Source organism: Cyanistes caeruleus, chromosome 9 (assembly GCF_971803275.1).
Source record: "Cyanistes caeruleus chromosome 9, bCyaCae1.hap1.1, whole genome shotgun sequence".
Taxonomy (NCBI): domain Eukaryota; kingdom Metazoa; phylum Chordata; class Aves; order Passeriformes; family Paridae; genus Cyanistes; species Cyanistes caeruleus.
The window spans coordinates 32,965,770-32,985,271 of record NC_141709.1 but is presented as its reverse complement, the minus strand read 5'-3'; the positions used below and the strand labels follow the sequence as shown (position 1 = coordinate 32,985,271).

Here is a 19,502-nt window from a genome sequence, read left to right as displayed (position 1 = left end):
CAGCAGGAGCCAAACCTGAGCTCCAGGACTCAGGGAGCTGTGGTACAAACAGCCTCTGCTCCCACCCACCTACTCAATCCTCAAAACCTCGGGTTTCAGGCAGTTTATTAATACAGGTACAGAGAGACAGACACAGTTTACGACCCTTAAAATCAGCAAGAAGCCCCTGGGTAGTAAAATCTGCTTGTAAGTGATAAATATTTTCCAGACTGGGCTGTGACATGGATGAAGTACCTGTAGGTGCACAGGAATCACTTCACAGACTGAAGGCACCAGAGGATCTAAAGGTAATAATATTGGAAATTAAGAAGTCTGGGGTAAGAAATAGGAGTTGACACGATAACATGAAAATATAACTGCGAGACAGATAACTCAGTTATAATAAATTACCATCCTCTCTGACTTAAAAAGCAGAATGTAAAAGTGCTCCTGTCACCCTGAATGACAAATGAACTTCTGACTGCTGAAATGCAAGATTAATGAACCCACAGAAGAGACATGAAAGGACTTACGAGGATCCTGGGCTTGCTGTTGGCGGGGGACCTGGAAAAGTGACAGAAGAAAAACAGCAGGATGAGTTACGGCGAGGTAGCGAGCAGGAAGCTTTTGAAAAGCTTTTAAAAGATAAAAGCCCCAGTCTGTGGTGCTGGCTGTGGTTTGTGTAGTTGAACAGAGGAGTGGCAGTCCCTCAGCACCCAAGACAAGGCTGTGCTGGCTGCAGAACACGACACGAGGACAATAAACAGGTGAGCAACTCACCCTCCTCTGGAAACTGCCTTAGGAGAACATCTAATGATTAATTTCTTATCAGAAATCAGAAAACGTGGGAGATTTATGAAAAAAAGATGGTGAAACTCATCACATCCATCATTCCTTGCATGTTATTTGTCCAGCTCCAAAGAGGATTAACCAGGACTGTGTGCAAGTATCTTCATCTCAGTGAATTATTTCCCCCTGCCCGTGGAGGAGGAGAAGACACACAAAACCTGTTTCTTGTTTGGAATCCTCTGAGTGGAAAGATCAGCTTTGAAGGCAGTTATCTCAATATAAACTTGGAAGAAAGAGTGCTTATTTTCCCTGACAGGTATATGTGTGTCTCATCTCAGGCCCTCAGCCTGCAGTGCCAGCTGAAATTTCTCACTCACCAGACACAGAGGTCACTCAGAATAAAGGAGTTTTTCTCCTCTGGGCTGGATCTACCCAGGTACCACATTAATGGGGGCTCAGACTGGGGAAAAGGGGGCCCAGGGGGAATTTCTGGCTCTGTACAACTCCCTGAGAGGAGGGGACAGCCGGGGGGATTTGGGATCTGCTCCCAGGAACAGGGACAGGAGGAGAGGGAACAGCTCCAAGCTGTTCCAGGGGAGGTTTAGATTGGATATTGAGAAAATATCTCCTCCAAAAGTGTTGGAACAGTCTGCCCAAAGCACTGGTGGAGTCACCATCCCTGGAAATGTCCAAAAAACATGGATGTGACACTCGGGACATGGTTTAATGGTGGTTGGATGATCTCAGGGGTCTTTTCCAACATGAAGATTCCGTGATTCTGTGAAAATACAGCTGCTCCTCCACTCCCAGGGATCCAGTTATTTAGGAGATCTGTGGATGGGGCTCAAAGGGCAGAGATGCCACACAACAGGGTCTGACATCTCTCAGGGGTGTCTGATGGCTCCTCAGCTCCCCAGGACCATTTCTCCAAGCTCCATCCCCAGGAATGTTTCTGCCCCACCATCCTAACACCCTCCATGGGAAGCAGAGCTCCAGCCAGCTCACGGACTCCTGGGCTCTCTACAAACCCTGGTTTTAGGAAGTTTAACAAATCTGCCTTTTCCAACCTGACCAATTCCACGACGCCGCTACATCAGCGCCCTGCTTTCCCCCGGATAAACACCTCCTCCCAAGCAAGAGCTGAACAGTCTCAGAGGAGAAAACTCACCAAACTTCACAAAGAGCACCCCAGTGGTGGACACAGTCCTCCTGCCGTTGGTGGCCACGCACTGGAAGTAGCCGGTGTCGGTGGTGTCCAGGTTGCGGATCCGCAGGCGGGAGCCGTAGGGAGTGGCTCGGAAGGAGATCCTGCGGGGCTCCTGCACCACGGGAGCGTCGTTCTTCAGCCACCTGACGGTGGGAGGGGGGTTCCCAGACACCTTGCAGTGCAGCTCTGCAGTCTGGCCCAGGGTGGTGGTGATGTTGTTCATGGGCTCGTCCAGCGTCAGGAAATAATCTGGGGTTGGAGGGAAAAGAAGGGGAATGAAGGATTTGAGAGCAGGGAATGTGATTGTGGAGAAAGCTCCTGCTTGTCTTTGGAGGAGACACAAAGGAGCTGGACATCTGCTGTCTCAACATCTCCTATTTGGCTTCATTTAGCACAGAAGAAACCCTGCTGCTCTTTTTTCTTTTCTTTCTCCTAACCAATAAACATGAAAATCACCTCAGTGCTCCAGCTGTTCATTTTGATGCTGCCTCTGCTCGTGCCAGAATGCACCAAAGTACAGGAATATATGAAAGGAATCATTCAGAAGTGAAAATCCTGTCACCCAAAGAAGCTGAGGCTGCCCCTGGATCCCTGGCAGTGCCCAAGGCCAGGTTGGATGGGGCTTGGAGCAGCCTGGGACAGTGGGAGCTGTCCCTGCCATGGCTGGGGTGGGATGGGATGAGATTTAAGGTCTCTTCCAACACAAACCATCCCAGGATTCTGTGATCCTGTCTCCAAGCTGTTTTTAGTGACTCTCAGGCAGAGCAGACAGGGTGTTATCCACGATTTTGTAAGCACCAACTGCAGAGATGAGGAATAAGGATCATATCTGGGAAAGGACACTTGATTTTCAGTATTTCCATGGCTAAGAGAACTGAAGATCACCTCCAACCTGAAACAGGGCTCATGACTGAATAATCAAATTCAATTAGAATTAGGAAGGTGAATCTCTCCTAATCCATTCCTGAGCTCTGCCTTCTGTCCAGGGCTGGGCATCCCTCAGGAAGAGGCCCCATTCCTGGTGCTCTGTGTTCACCACTTCATTAAATCCCATCAAGGCAGGGAGGGACAGGATTGGGGATGGGGAATGGAATCCTCAGGCTTTCATCTCCACATCAGAGGTTCAAGCAGGGCTGATAGTGCCCAGAGCCATCGTCAGCTGCTGGCTGTCCCAGCAGGGTGGCCAAGGAATGAGAAATCCCCTCTGTATCTGGCTCCTGAACTCCCAGAGCCCAACCAGGAGGTCAAGAAAAGCCAGAATCAGTCAGAGGACTTGGAATCACAGAATTATTTGGATTGGAAGGGACCTTGGAGTTGATCCAGTCCCACCCCTGCCACAGGCAGGGACACTTTCCACTACCCCAGGCTGCTCCAAGCCCTGTCCAGCTTGGCCTTGGACACTTCCAGGGATGGGGAATCCCCAAACTGCTGCTGTGCTCCATCACTCTCAAGTCCATCTGCAGTTAACTCCAGCGAGAAACCTTCCTAAAAGTGTGAAAAAAACCCTCCAGCATGTTCCAAACCAGCTCAGCCACCCAACCTGCCCAAGTAAGCCACTTCCCTAATTATTCCCTGTAATCTTGGCTTGCCCAGCTCCTCCCTTCATTATGGTTTGTGGAGAGCAGTATCTCTTGCCTTTGTTTTTAATCTGTTTAGCACACAACTTGCTCTGTGTTTGCACAGCACTTTGAACAAGGCCTCCCTGTCCTCACCTGGTCCCAGCAGCCATTTGGGACAAACATTTGGCACCCAGGCCCTGCCCCACAGGTATTTAATTTTTTTTCCACGTGCATTTTTTCAATTAAGTTCTAATGTGCAGGTGTGAAACCGTGTTTCTCTCTGGGAACGAGGGATGGGATGAGAGGGAACGGCCTCAAGTTGCACCAGGAGAGGTTTAGATTGGAAAAAAAAAATTCATGGGAAGAGTTGTAAAGCGTTAGAACAGGCTGGCCAGGGCAGTGGTGGAGTCACCACCCCTGGAAATGTCAAAAAAACACGTGAAAGTGGCACTTGGGGACATGGTTTAGTGGTGAACATGGTGGTGGTGAACATGGTGATCTCAGAGGTCTTTTCCAACCTGAAGATTCCGTGATTCTGTGAAAATACAGCTGCTCCTCCACTCCCAGGGATCCAGTTATTTAGGAGATCTGTGGATGGGGCTCAAAGGGCAGAGATGCCACACAACAGGGTCTGACATCTCTCAGGGGTGTCTGATGGCTCCTCAGCCCCCCAGGACCATTTCTCCAAGCTCCATCCCAGGAATGTTTCTGCCCCACCATCCTAACACCCTCCATGGGAAGCAGAGCTCCAGCCAGCTCACGGATTCCAATCTGGGTTTAAAAAAGTAATTTATAGAACTCCTGATCACGTTCTGGAGACTGCTTCAGACATCTCCAGCCTAACAGGGAGAGAAAGAGCCCTGGGATGGGCTGGCTGACAAACAGCACGGTGAACAGAATGGTTTAAAGGTCCTGAGGGATACAGGAGAGGCAAATAAAGGAGTGAGGGTGTAGGGCAGGTTTCCAAAGCCTGGATTTTGAAGTATCAGTAGAAATCCTAAGTCAGTGAAAAACTGTGGCTGCAATTTCTCTGTAGGGACCAACAGAAGTGGCCTCAGGAGCTGCTGACTCCTCTAATTGTTCTCCACCTTCCTCCATGAGCTATTGCAGAAACACTAAAACAAATTCATCTGCTAAATTGACCCTAGATTAGCCCTCAGATCCATAAATTTAACATCTGAATCATAAACCAGATGAAGCAGCTCACCTGAGATGAGATTTAAACAGGGCAGGTTTGGAGCCATTGGGAGCTCTGGGAGATGTTTCTCACAGATGAAGCAGATTTGGAATTGAAAATGAACTCCTCAAAAGCCTTGGATTGTTACTGAGGAACACAAAATGATGAGCATCCCTTCTCTGGCGTGCACCAAACTCATCCATTGCTGCCCTTGCCTGGTGTGGAGGGGCTGGAGAAAAGCCCAATTGTGTTTTTATTTTGTCTCTCACCTGCCAAAGCCCATCAAAGGAGAAATTCTTCCCTGTGAGGGTGCTGAGGCCCTGGCACAGGGTGCCCAGAGAAGCTGTGGCTGCCCCTGGATCCCTGGCAGTGCCCAAGGCCAGGCTGGAGCAGTCTGGGATAATGGGAGGTGTCCCATGGCAGGGATGGAATGGGAGGAGCTTTAAGGTCCCTTCCAATCCAAACCATTTCACCGTAATTCATCTGACCCTCTCCTGCCATCCAGGAGCTCTCCAGGTGGAGCTGACTCCCTCTGACCTAAAGAACAATTTCCTAGGAAAAAGGATGGTTTTTGTGCACTGGGAATGATCCAGTCTGGTGGCACCAGCCCTTGGAAAGTCTGAGTTTAATCCTGGCTCGGAGCAGCCTTGGGTGAATCAGCTCAGTTGTGATTTTTAGAAGAGCCAAAGGGAAGTAGACACCCAAAGCCAATCAAAGCTCACATGGGATTTGTGCAACTAAGGCCTTTTAAAAACAGCCTTAAACCTTTTGGCTCGATGTCTCCAGCCATAAAGTGAGGATAATAATCCCTCTTACATCATGGGGAGGCTGCTATGTACATTAATGAGATAATGCTCATAAAGCACTTTGAAGGTGAAAAGTGCTATGCTGGGATAAGCACTGTTATTATATTTTAAGTTAAATCTCAGGGTTTTGAGCACAGAACAAAAGCCTGTCCATATTTTAGAGTGGCACCCTATAAAAACATTTGGGAAATGTTTTAATTTACAGAAGTACGGGAGAATAGCCTGAAAGAGTTCTAAATAAAATTTAGCCCACCTATAATTTAATAATAGTCAAACTGATTTTTTTTTAATTTGTAAAAACAATTTACTGCTGGGCCTAGACCCTGAATGCCAAGTTTCAGCCCACAGAGAGGGTTTTTTTTAATGGCTGAGTTATAAACCCTTGAAAAATGCTGACAGCCCCTTTACTAGAGCAGCACTAGCGGGTGCCCTATAATGAACTTTTAAATGACTTGAGATAATATCTGGAAAGCCAAGCCTGAAATATATTTCTGGGTTTGAGCCATTGCCAAGGCAAACACAACACATCATAAGTCATCCTCATGATTCTGAGCGCATAAATTGGAGACACTGCATATAAAACCCAAATATTAGGTATCCTTCATGGCCAAACTTTCTGCTGGTTTGATGTTACAGAACAGCAACAGCTGTGCAAGGACGAAATGTAGAGCGTTGCGTGTCTCCAAAGAAGAAAAGTGTCTGTATTTCCACAGCTTTGCCTTGACATTGTTAAATAGGAGCCTGCCCAGTCCTAATAAATCCTCCTCTATTCTACTACTTTTAAGTGGAACCCAGGTGGCTTTCAAAATAAAAGCTCGTCCTGGCCGGCCAAGGAATGTTAATCTGCTCTGTGACCACATGGTTACTCCATCTTAAATTACCAAAGACACATCTTAGAGCAGTAACGCCCTCCTGGCTTGCAGGAGGATTTTGCTGGCCACAGCGAGACCTTTCCCCCCCAGCACCGTGTGTGCTGCATGTTTCTGATTTCACAAGGTGTTTAAAGCACGATGGGGATGCAGGATTAGACCCTGGAAGGGTCATTTTATGAGAAGAGTTGTTGTTTCATTTATCCTTCTCTTTCTGCCCTTCTGATCTTTCGGAATATTCAAAGCAAAACTGAAATTAAAGCCTCTGCTCAAGCCTGAACCAGCTTTAATCCAGGTGCACAGGAGAGGCTGCTGAGCCAAGTTCCTTCCACTACAGATGGGGAACAACACAGTTCTCTGCAAACATCTCCAGACCTTGCCTCAAGCAGCTGTGGGGACACCTTTTCCAGCTGCTGGCCTGGAGAAGTTGTTTCATTCTGGATTTGAAGACTCAATCCTGCACTGCAGCACAGAAAGCAGAACCTGACCTGGAGTTAGGCACCGGGACACCAATATTCCAGTGCTTATTGTATTTGTGGAATCCTGGAATGGTTTGGGCTGGGAGGGACCTCAAGGATCAGCTCAGTCCATGGGCAGGGACCCTTCCACCAGACCAGGCTGATCAAACCCTGTCCAACCTGGCCTTGAAATGATGATTGTGAGCAGAAAGGTTTGGCAGCTCCCTGGCTCCTCGTCACTGCACGCACTGGAGAAACGCCCAAAAGCGTCTCAGGGAAAGCTGATTTTCACTCAGAGCCTTGGATTGTCCACGAGTGGTGCCACACCTGGATGTGCTCCATCCTCACAAATATCGGCACCACCACCGAGCTGACTCCACTGGAAATCTTCCATACGGAATCGTCGCCTTTGGAAAAGGCCAACAACACAGAGTCCACCCAGAGTGAAGATGCTGGAGGGGCTGCCCAGCTGCTTCAGGAAAAGGAAGGAAGCAGCAGGATTTCTGATGGAAGCGTGGAATCCCTTGGAAAAAGGATTCACCATGGATTGCTGGATGTGCCCATAACTCCCCGTAGGGTCTGATCACCAGACCTTGTTATTAAAAGGGATAAAAGGAAAACTCCCACTTGGAATTTCACTTCTTTGAAATGAATAAAGAGGAATGGCAGTGGGAGGGAAGAGATGCTGCGCTCAAGTCGTGATCTGGCAACTCCTGAAGAATATCAGGGTTGAAGAAGTCCAGATAATCACTGGAAATATCCAATTGGAAATATCCAATGTCTGCAGTCTTGGGACAAAAGGGAACCCTCCTGAGCTTGCCCAGCTTTACTTCCAATGGGTTTCCTCAGAGATGTGCAGGAGTCACTTTGGGACGCACGTGGAATTCTGTCCTGGACTTTCCCTTCCCAAATTCCATCCAGAGGCTTCAGTGCCACCTGGGATAACTCACTGAGCTCAGCCAGGCAGGGCACAGCTCGAGACCTGGTGGATTTCAGGTCTCCATGTGTGACCACCACTGGGATTCTCAGAATTAACGTTTGTATTCTGATAATTGGCAACGTAGAGACGGTGCTGGGCTTGTGGAGGGAAAGCAGACTTCCAAAAAATCATCTGGAGCCTGCATCCCACCGCTTTTGGATGGGAACTGGACTATTTTCTGCCCTCCATGAACTCTTGAACGCGTTTGGGAGTTGCTTCTGCCCCTCTTTTCATCACACAACCCTGAGGTTTAAGGACAGATGTCTGAGGGGTCACTTTGAGGGGAAATGAAGCTTTTCTTTACTCAGGAACCAGTTTTATAGCCCAAGTAGGAAACCTCTAAACTTTATCACCAAAAAAAAAAAAGTGATTTGGAATAGGTAAACAAATGTCCACATCCAGCTATAAAGCCAACTACTGAAAACCATCAAGGGATTTTGTTGTCACTTTAGAAGCTGCTCTGCAGTAAAGAGCCACAAAGAAAAACTCGAGCATTAAAGGGAGGGCGTATGGAAAGGTATGTGCCTCAAGATTAATGCCGTGGAGTCAAAGAAAAGCTGTTATTTCTGACATTTTGACATAGCATCACTTTAGGATCTGGTTCTTATTAGCCCTTTCTGTGCCTTTTAAAGGCCTATTTTTATTTTTTTTTCAACCAAAAATGTCAGGAAATTTGGAACAGAAACGTACAATAAAACACGTCCCTTGACCCTCTGATCTATCAATCCTTCAAATAAACAAAGATAGCTGGATGAGCCAGGAAAAGGTTTTTATATATTACCTTATGTATAATGGTCAATATTCACTGCACACACTCAGATTATATAAAAAATCCCATGTAAGCGAAGCTTTTTGTGAAAGATTTTTGCCGTGAAAGCCCAAAGTTACTCGGGGTGGTTTCATTTTCAGGCCGAGTTCTGTGACCTTCGAATTTCACACCCTGTATTATTTATAAATGAGACATTCAAGAAACACAAATTCTCAAATAAAAACGTGCACTCCGCCAGTGGAAAAGCAAACAAAAGGAGCTAATGTAGTGTGGCTAAAAAAATTTTCAAACAAAGTAGTGGTAATTTACTGCCCTGCTACTAACGGGACCCCACAAATCGAATCAGAACCCTGAGCCCCATCAGGGGAGCTTGATTTACCCCATATCCCCCAGATAATAAAGGAAAATAGAAAGGTAAATTGTGCATGAATGTGAAAGCTGTAATTCTTCCCCTTTCAGCACACGTATCAAATTTGCATCCAGTGATTTCAAAGGAGAATCTGGAATCTCTGAAGGGCTGGGACCAAAGGCAGGAGGCCTCGATCCACCTGGTTTTCCCCACGTTTAGTTGTGTTTATGTTGTTTAGGAGTCAAATCCTCCCTGGGAGCTCACTGAGATTTTCCCTCTAAGAGCTCACAGCCAGGACCTTTCCCTGGAAAGGAAGGACTGGAAGGATGTGCCAAGGTGGCAGCTTCAGCCTGGATTTGTCACATGAGCAGCCCTGGATGTCCTGCAGAACTTCCACATCCTCCTCCTGTGCTGGAGCTGTTGTCCAGCCCTTCCAGGGAATGTCCTGCCCACACCAGGATCTCCAGGAGGTTCGGGACACGCCGCCTCTCCCATCCCTCATCTGGACCCCCCGCAGTAATTTTGTGCTGTGGATCCCCTGGATCCCCAGCCCATCCCAGGGGAGGGATGCTGGAGGTGATCCTTGATAAACCTTTGAATGTAAAGGATAAATCCCAGCTGAATCTTCAGCTGTAAAATCCTCACTCCTGCTGCCAAGCTCTCCAGGGAATGTTGGCTGCAGGGAGCACCGTGGGACTGGGAAGTGCTGTGCCCCATGGAGGCTGTGGGGAGCTCAAAGCCTGGGCTTGGGATCGTGGATGTCTGGAAATGGAGGTGCTTCCCGAGCTCCAAGGATTTGTATTTGTTTGACAGAGCTGATAGGCCATGAAAGGAAAAGGAAAATGGGCAAAAACCCACAGCAAGGGTTTTGTTTGGAAGCTGAAGGACCAAGGGAAGAGCTCCTGGGAGGAGGAACTGGCAGAAGAAATGAGCTGCAGCCCTGCCCCAGTGCCCTCAGCACATGAGGGATGAGGGATTCCTCAGGTGGCAATGGGGGCACAATTCCCACTGCAGGGAAGCTGCAGTGACAGCAGCACTCTCTTACCCCCTGCAGAATGAATGGCCACTGAAGCTGAATCCTACTCACAGCTAAAATAATATTCCAAACTCGGCTCCTTCCTGGCAAAGACTCCAATATTATCTTTGCCTAAGGATGAAGAGATGCCAAACAATTCCTCCAGTGTAGCAGATGTAAATAGGCTCTCATTCCAATTCAGACCTGTTTCTTTGTCAATAAACTGACACAGGATGGAAGGAAGAGGGAGAAGTTTTCCTTCCACGATCCGTTTTGTGGGATAGGAGCAGCTGAATGCAGGGCTCTTCACCTTTCTAAAGAAGGAAAAGGCGATGGGAAGCCGGGAGCTTTCCCAAACAAAGAGCTGGAGCTGTGAGGGGACAGGAGGGGAGGCAGCGTGCAGGGAAGGAGAAATCCAAGGAGAAATAAATCCCCGTGCCACGGGGCTGTGTAGGAGCACACGGGGATGAGGTTTCTCCCAGCCTCTTGCAGCAATGGTCCCCACGAGAGATCTCCCACCTGGGGCTGCTCCAGGCTGCCAAAGGGAATCCCAACCAAAAACTTGGGAGTGGAAAGTTTCACATCTGCCACCAGCCCCCTGGAATGGGGCTTTTCTACCACCAGAGCCCCCTTTTCCCCCCAGCTTCACTTATTTCTCCTTACAGAATTCAATATTTCTAAGGTCATATTTTCATTTCTCTGTCTCCCTCGTGGCATTCCCTCTACACACCACGGTTTACCAGCAGGGAAAGAGAGAGAAATGCTCAGAGCTAAATCTCCCCCGTTTTAAAAGTGATTATTTTTTATTTTCTATACCCAGTTTGTTTGTTTTTTTAAGGTTTTGGTGAGAAACCACCTCCTCCCTCCCATCAATCGCTGCTTTCAACAGCTCTTCACGGGTGGCTGCGTCTCTTTTAAATTCATTTCCTGGTAAAAAGAATAAACAGGCAACTGTTTAATGCTGTCGATTTAGCTTATTTAATAGAAATTGAAACCTGAATAGGGCTCAGTTGTAAGATAATCACCGCAGAACTCACCCGGTGAGGAAAAGCACCAGATTAAGTCATTATTTTAAAATGCAGAATATTATTATCAAGCTGTTCCTCCTTCCCCAACTCCAGCACACGCCGGAGGAGGAGATGCTCATTTCCAAAAGGCAGCAGGTAGAGTTGGAACCACTTAGATTAATTGGGAAACCTGGTTGGAAACGGCTTTCATGTGGTGAACTCAACAGGCTCTAAAATGAGTTTTACTGGGACGCCGGCGTGACCTCCTGGAAGACAAGTGGATGTCGACTCTTTGAGACACAAAACAAATGGGAAGCCAGCCTCATTTTCTCCTCTGAGGTTTCCACTGCCCAGCTCAGCGTGTGCTTGATCCAAGCTGGAATTTCCAAGGCTTTGAGGAGAAGGAGCAGCAGCCACATGAAAGCTCCTGTTGGTGCCTTGGACAAGCCAAAACCTGCGAGCCTTTGCTGGCAGGAGCCGCCCCTCTGACGAAGCTTTTGGGGCACAAACAGGTCCTAATCCCGTATGTAAATCCGTGTTTAGGTGTGGGAGCTGCCAGCACTGGAAATGTTAATGAGCTCCAGCAAAGGGGCCCGGTAATCCCCCAGGAATGCGGGATCCTGCCCAAGCGCTGCTAATTGCCGCATTCCAGGTGGATTAAAAACTTCATTTTACCTGTTTCTGACAATATCTCCAGCTCGGGAACAGGTGCCATGGAGGGAATGTGGGAGATGGTTCAAGCACAGAGTGGCAGCTCTGCTTGGACTCTCCAAAGTTTTGCTTTCTCTGGCATTTCTGAACTTTTGAGTGGATTTGTGGCCTTTACTTTGATTTTCTAGGTCATTTGATTATTTCCTGCTTTCTGAAGAACCAAAGAAAACTGCCAAACAAGGAAGAAACATGGAAAGAGAGCAGGTTTAGATGGGATATCAGGAGGAAATCCTTCCCTGGGAGGGTGGAGATGTCCTGGCACAGGGTGCCCAGAGCAGCTGGGGCTGCCCCTGGATCCCTGGAAGCGTCCAAGGCCAGGCTGGATGGGTTTGGATCACCCTGGGACAGTGGCAGCTGTCCCTGGGGTGGCACTGGATGGGCTTTAAGGTCCCTCCCAACCCAAACCATTCTGAGATTCCACGATCCTGCCCGAGGGCAGCACCACCTTCACTTGTCCCCAGCTTTGGGATGTTCCCTGAGCACAGCCCAGACCTGCCATGGGCAGGTGGGATAAGAAATCCATTCTGTCAACACCTTCCCTCAGCAGTTTGCTGGGATTTTGGAATTCTCTGCTGAATGACCACAAGCTTCTCTCCCTTTCCCACCAACAAGCACCAGCCCTTTGACTTTCATCTTCTCCACTGTGTCCTGGGTCACCAGAAAGTCCTGCTCCTTTCCCTGCTGGGAAGGCAGATGTGAAAAAATCATCCTAAAGTACCCAGAATTACATATTCTCCTCATCCTTAAGCACAGAAAACATATTTATGCATAAACATCAAACATTATGAACACATGTTCAAGAAAACATTAACAAAACACAGACAAAACCAGTTGGGAAAACCATCTGGGGTAGAATTCCACTATGGGAAATTTCCATCTCAACAGTAAATGGTTGGCAAATGAAAAGTGATGCAGGAATTGCACAGTGAGGGTGGCTAAGAGCATCCTCAAAGATGCAGAGGTTTGACTCAGGAGCTGCAGCCACTGCCTTGCAATGAGGGAATCTCAGCAATTTGCCTTAAATTAATTTAAAAAATGAAGGAGAATTATAAATCTCTCTTTTTCTTACAATATGTACCCCTTGGAGAGCTCCAAATTACACCTAACTGCCACCTGTAGTTACTATTAAAGCCTCAAAATTTCATTATAAAACACATCAGAGCAAACTGAGTGCCTGATGCTTGTGAATTTGGAGTTCAAATCCCAAGATCCACCAGAAAAAAACGTGTCACAGAACATCTTGAAATATTTTTGCCACGTGGAACATTTTCCTGGTACAAGAAATGAACACAGCAATCTCCAGAAATCACAGGATGGAATTAAATGTCAAAAGCTCCTGAGGTGAATGAGGTTTATCTTGAACACCCCCTGATCCCCTTTGTTTGCTGATTTGGTCAAGTTGAGAAAAATGGAGATTTTAAAATGTGATTTCAGGTGGTTTTGGGGTTTTTTTTCTGCCTGCTTACCTTTATCTAATTCACTTGAGATGTTCCATGACGATGTGGGCATGAAATCAGCAACAACCGAGGAATTCACTCCTGGAAGGGGAAAAGAAAAAAACCACAAGATGCTGTTAAAATATGGATTCTATATCATCAGGAATCAAGTTGCTGTCACAGGAATAAAGTGATTTGATGCTCTGTGCTGGCAGGCTGAGCCATCTGGGCAGCAGAAGCAGCCAAGGGGGAAAAGGCAGCGGGCCAGGGCTGGAGTTTGTTTTGCAATGCTGTTCATAACGAGGCCTCGTGCTAATTAAGCAACTGATCTTTGGCATGGATTTGACCCACCCTAAAATCTCTCTATGGGTTTTAGAGAAGGAGAATGACTCTGCAGTGGTAGAGCTGAGGGAAACACGGTGCTGAGAGGCTGCTGAAGGTGTTGTCTATTAATATTTACAAGATACTTGAGTTCTGAAAAACCCATGTGCACGAGGAGGGATGTGGTTTGTGCAGTGCAGGTAACAGGGCTCCTTGTGTGAAAACTCCTGGAAACAGGGCTGGAAGGACTGAGCTGAACCCCAGCAGCTCCTGCTCATTGCTGGCAGAATTCTTTACTCTTCAGAAAAAAGCTGAATGGAGATTTTAGTCTGTACTTATATTTTTATCTATCATGAAACAGCAAATCACAGGGAGGGTGGTGTTGAGCCAGCTCTAGGTCATAGCAGAACATTCCCTGTTACCCAAACTTCATCCAGCATCCAGGATTTACTGTGTCCCTACAACAGCAGAGCCACATGCAGCCTGTGAAGCTGCTCAGGCATCAGGGAAGGCTTCTGGGGTCATCCCACAGAGATAAATTTGTTTTATATCCCACAGGGATAAACAGGTTTTATATCCCACAGGGATAAATAGGTTTTATATGAGTTTTAGTGAGTGATGGTGGGAGGGTGGGAAGAAGAGGTGTGCACACACATATTCCATGGCATGGGAAAGCAGAGCATCTCCTGATTCCCTGTGAACCCTGAGAACCCTGGAGAAGGAGGAGAGCGATGTTGGGCGGCGGTGAGTGTGGAGAGGGAATGTGAAATAAAACCAAGCAGTGCTCGGGGTGCCAGTCCTGGAAAAATGCACTGAAAATGAACAACCCACAGCCCAATCCTGCACCCTGGAGGAACCCCCAGTGCTGGGTGATCTCAGAGGTGCACAGGGAAGGCTGTGAGTTAGAGAACAGGAATGTTCTGAAGTGCATTCGTTTCGCTTTGACACCATCCTTCAGCTTATTCCCAGATTTCACTCATAAAACACGGCATGCAAGGATATGCAAAAATGTCCTGCCTTTATTTGATGTGTTGGCAACTCTTGTATTTCATTAAAAACCACAAGAAATTGTAAACACCAGGTCACACAAACCCTTTGGCTCAGACACAGCCAGTGCCCTCTTTACAAGTTAGGCCTGGCTTAAAATCCCCGCTGGCAGCACTGCTCATCCAACAGTGCCAAGTGTTGCCAGTGCAAACACGGAATCTGACTGATCACAACTCCCCACGAGCACATCCCCAGGGCAGAACCCACTGCTGGCACAGGCCCTGGGCACGGGGAAGTGGCACCAGCTGAGATTTTGGCCCACTGAGTCCATCCCTCCTCACCCTCTGCTTTTAATTAACAGCTGAGCTTGGCTAACACACATAACCCTTGTCTAACCCAAATTTTAACTCACATGGCTTAAACTTGTGGTGTTTAAGGGGAAAAAAAAGCAGATCCAGTGCCAAGATTGCTGTCATGGGGGGTAGGTGACAAACAACCAGTGGCCAAACACTGCCCAGGAGCTGGTGGGTGTCAGGGTGTAGCAGAGGTGGGGATGCTTGGTTCCCTACCCCTCCTCTCCCTGCTCCTGACTCCAGGACTGGGATCTGAGGTGCTGCTGGTTCCACAGGCACAGCTCAGACCCACAATGGGTTACCTCAGTCACACACTCACGTTTGGCACTCCACAATGGATTTTCTGTAGCTACTTTGGCTCACCTGGAAATATTTTAGTATGAAGAGCCCACGAAACAATTGTATTCTGCCAACAGGTAACACACATTAACCAAAATTAAACAGGAAGTACTAACAACACAATGACCACATGCAGCATTTGTTATTTAAAACTCCAGAACTGACAACACAATGACCACATGCAGCATTTGTTATTTAAAACTCCAGAGCTGACAACACAATGACCACATACAGCATTTTGTTATTTAAAACTCCAGAATGTTCATATTGATGTTTTCTTAAGCAGGCTTTGAAAACATGAATCTCACAGAGCAGACACCCATCAGCTCATCTACAGGAGAAACCACATTGGAAGAGCAAACTTTGCTGTTTCTGGAAGTTCTGCAGGCTGGTGACTGGTGATTTTCTGATTTTTCCTCAATTAAAGTTCCAAAGAAGAACAAAGCATCACCGTGCCCATAGTGACTTTATTTCATCAAAGGGAACTCACAAAGCAGTTACACCATGTAGGAACAAACCACTCCAATGCAGGAAAATAAACCATCCCAGAAAAAAAGTCCAGGAGACATCCCTGAATTCCATTTCTACCTGTGATGACTCAGGATTGCTGGGAATGAGAGTGAAAGTGGTGCCACCTCCCCTTGGAAAAGCTCTGGGATAATTCCAGGTGAGTTCCCAGCCAGCCCCGGGAAGGGATGAGTCAGGGATTTGCTCCCAGCATTTGGGGCACTGGAACAGACTTGCCCATTTGCTGCCACCTCTTCAAAACAGGAGAAACAAATCTGCCTGATATCACAGAATCACAGGATTACTGAGGTTGGAAAAGCCCTCCCAGGTCATCAGTTCCAAGCTGTGCCTGATCCCCACCTTGTCCCCAGCCCTGACATCCTCGTTCCTTGGACACCTCCAGGGATGGGGACTCCAGCTCCTTCCAAGACCTTTCCACCCTTTCCATGAGGAAATTCCTCCTGGTGTCCAACCTGACCCTTCCCTGGCACTGCTCGAGGCCATTTCTTCTTGTCCTGTCAATATTGCAACTGAATTTTGAATACAGAATTTAAAAACCAATTCTTACTTCTTAAAACTTCCCTAAAGCCCAGCTTTAACTTGAACAAATCAGATTTGTTTGGAAGAAGAGTCAGCCTGAGAAGTGTGATCAGCAGACAGAGCCATTATCCCGTTAAGGTTGCATCCATGATCCCATGGAATCATTCCAGATGAATGATGACTCTTCCTAACACTGGCAAGATAATTATCTGTTCCAACCTATTAAGAAACAAGGGGTTTAAGTTAATGAGAAGTCACAACGGGCTGTGAAAAGCCAAGTAAAGTAAAATTCAAACACACTTCCCACGGAGAAGTTGGCCAAGGTCTGATTTTATCGATGCATTGCACAAGTGTGGAGTGAATTTCACACTTGTCAGGCCTTGTAAAGCCTTTGTGATTAAATAAACTTCAGTAAGGTTTACAAAAAGCTGCGTTTGTAGGATGAACTGGAGACTGTAAGTCAAAGAAAGAAGATAACTGAGATGACATCAAGCCCAGAAATAATTGAAAATGTTAATGGGGAATAAATCTGTTGTGCAGAAAAAGGGAGAGAGCGAAATGAATCTAGAAATGAGGGTATCCTGCTTGCCAGACTGGAGCACGAGGAATGTATGGACACTTCCAGTGGAAGCATGGTCTGGGATGGACCTTTTGGAGAAGAAATGGAAATCCCACCCTTTTTAAGGTGGAAAATAAGTCCCATTAAAACATGCAACCAAAAAATTCCAAGTGTCTTCACATCCAGGGGTTTATTTTATACCCTGATGCAACACCAAACTGATACAATTATTTATTTATTGTTACAATCAGGAATAATTTGTTTTTTCCTGATAGAAAAATCAATGTGATTGCAATTCAGATCTCACTGCGGGATACCCAAAACAGCAAAAAGGACAAGGAGGTGTTTGGAGAAGAAGTCTGAATAATAAGATAAACTATTCAGAAAAAGTTTTCCAAGCTCCTCTCTGAGCAGAAAGCAGAAATCTCACTTGATTCCAAGTGAGCTTTGTTATCCCGTGAAGGAATTTGCCTAAGGAAGTGATAAAAGCCCAGTTTCCCGAGACATTAAAAACAAGATTGGGCAAGACATGGCTGCAGACACCAACAGGGAGTTATCCCAGGCTGGCAGCAGGGTCAGGGCAGGACAACCTCACAGGGGATTTAGGCACAGCTCTTTTTGGCCAAATCACCCATCAATATTTTATAGCTGCAGATCTACCAGAAACATCACTCCCCTCCCCTAAAGAGGGGAATAAAATCTCCAGCAAACAAACTCCCCAGCTCTCCCACTTGGATAGAACTTCAGGAAAACAGGAATGGCAGATAAAATTATACAGACTTAGAGAAAAGCTAATTATCCTAAGTGCTCCGTATTTTTTTTTTGCTTTTCTGCACATTCCAGACCAACACTTCATCTTTTCCTCTGTCTGCTTCTTACCTGACTGATCCCTTCCAGGATCTTCCCACAGATCTGCCTCCTGGCTGTTTTTCCTCTCAGCCCTATCTCCCTCATCTTCCTTTTCTGCCTTTTGCATTCTCTGTTCCACTGATCCTTTGTGAGTTCCCCACACGTTCCCATCTGATCTCCCCAGATATTCCATTTTGCAATCAGCCACTTTCCAGCCTCTCCACAGCCCACCCTGGAGCTGCTGAAGGAAATTTAGACAGACTAGAATGGATACAACCCATTAGTTACTAATTGCCTTGTCTGTTTAAAAGCTGGCACCATGCTGAAATTTCTATCACATATCTCAGATTTTCCTTATACCTTTAATATGTGGAAGGATTTTCAGGACATCAGTACCTCTCTGTCTGCATTAGAATTCTCCTCTTTCCAAAGGAGGTGGGAATTGTGAATATTTCAATCAGTTGAATGAGGGAAAAGTGCAGGAAGATGGGGAATTGTTGAGCATTTCTGCTCTTTGAGTAAGGCAGGTGTCTCTCGAGGAGAATCTACTGCCTTTAACAGTGTGTGAAACCACAGGAGAAACTCCATGGGTAAAAATCCTCATCCCACAGGACAAACCTTCCATGGATTATTTAAAAAACCAGTCCATGTTAAAAATGTACTCCTGCAAGATGCCTCCACCTTCCGTGCTCAGGTGAAGCTGATATTTGGAATATTTTGGAAGACAAGAGCCTACAGTTATACACAATAAAACCTGCCCCAGAGCAGAGCTGTCCCTGCTGAGGAGGGTGAAGTGCTGCATTTTCCCACATGCTTATTCCATGGCTGAAAAGGGAAAGGGAAAGCTGGCTCTGCCAAAATCTTTCCTGGGTAGATCCAGAGGATAAGAGTTTACCAGATCACAGAATCCCAGAGGTTGGAAAAGACTTGGAGGATCATCCAAGTGCCCAATGCCCACCTTGCCCCCAGCCCAGAGCACTGAGTGCCACATCCAGGAATTCCTTGGACACCTCCAGGAATGGGGGGGATTCCAAACCTCCCTGGGCAGCCCCTGCCAATCCTGACCACCTTTTCCAGGGAGAAATTCTTTCCAATATCCAATCTAAACCTCCCCTGGCACAGCTTGAGGCCATTCCCCACCTGTCCCTGCTCCCTGGTGTCCCCTCCTGGCAGGGACTTGTGCAGAGCCAGGTCCCCCCTGAGCCTCCTCTTCTCCAGGCTGAGCCCCTCCAGCTCCCTCAGCTGCTCCTGACTGGATTTAAATGATTCCTCCAGAGTTCCAAACTGTCATCACCATGTCCAAAATGCATTTTCTGCTAGCAAAGAACCCTCTGGAGCTCTCCAGGCTGCTCCATGCAGCTGGGGCAGAGATGAAGTTGTGGGATGCTAATAACCTTCAAATTGTTAATTTTATTCCAGCTCTTAAAATGGAAAACTCCTGCACATCTACCTTTATCTGCAGTGTTATCATTATTATTGATAGCCCTGGGCAGGTTAATAATTGGCATTAGATAGGGAAATTTTCAACACCAGTGAACAATTCGGGCTCTGTGGGTTTCAAATACACGAGACATTAATTTCCAGCTTCAAAAGGGAGACCTGATGATTTCATTTAGTGCAGGACTGGAAATTGTTAGGACCTTCTTTTGTATCCCATCTCTTCCATCTATCAGAGCACCTCACCACTGCTACTGGCACTTTCATCAGCAGGACCTCTCTGCCTGGGAGTCTTTCTAAGAATCTTCAAGCTCTCCAGGGCTGGAGATAAAGAATTAACCCATTTGGGATGCACCATCAGTGCTCTGTTTATGGTTTGGGAATAGGGAGCCTAAAGCTGCACCGACCCCTCCTTTTCCTGCAGATCTCTTTTCCATGAGTACACACCAGCTTTTGGCCCAGAGAGGGAAAGTCACTGGGGATTCCAATAAAACCCACCC

General features: G+C 46.9%; 1 protein-coding gene across 1 annotated transcript in view; it reads right to left on the bottom strand.

Annotated features, from left to right (window-relative positions):
- ROR1 (ROR family WNT receptor 1) overlaps positions 1–19,502 on the bottom strand; it is a 144,590-nt gene that overhangs the window by 34,721 nt on the left and 90,367 nt on the right. Inside the window, exons 2-4 of the mRNA XM_086841577.1 lie at positions 13,141–13,212; positions 1,937–2,224; positions 513–543 (exon numbers count right to left, since the gene is read on the bottom strand). Coding sequence (XP_086697703.1) covers positions 513–543; positions 1,937–2,224; positions 13,141–13,212 — 391 coding nt within the window. The remainder of the gene's footprint in view (positions 1–512; positions 544–1,936; positions 2,225–13,140; positions 13,213–19,502) is intronic.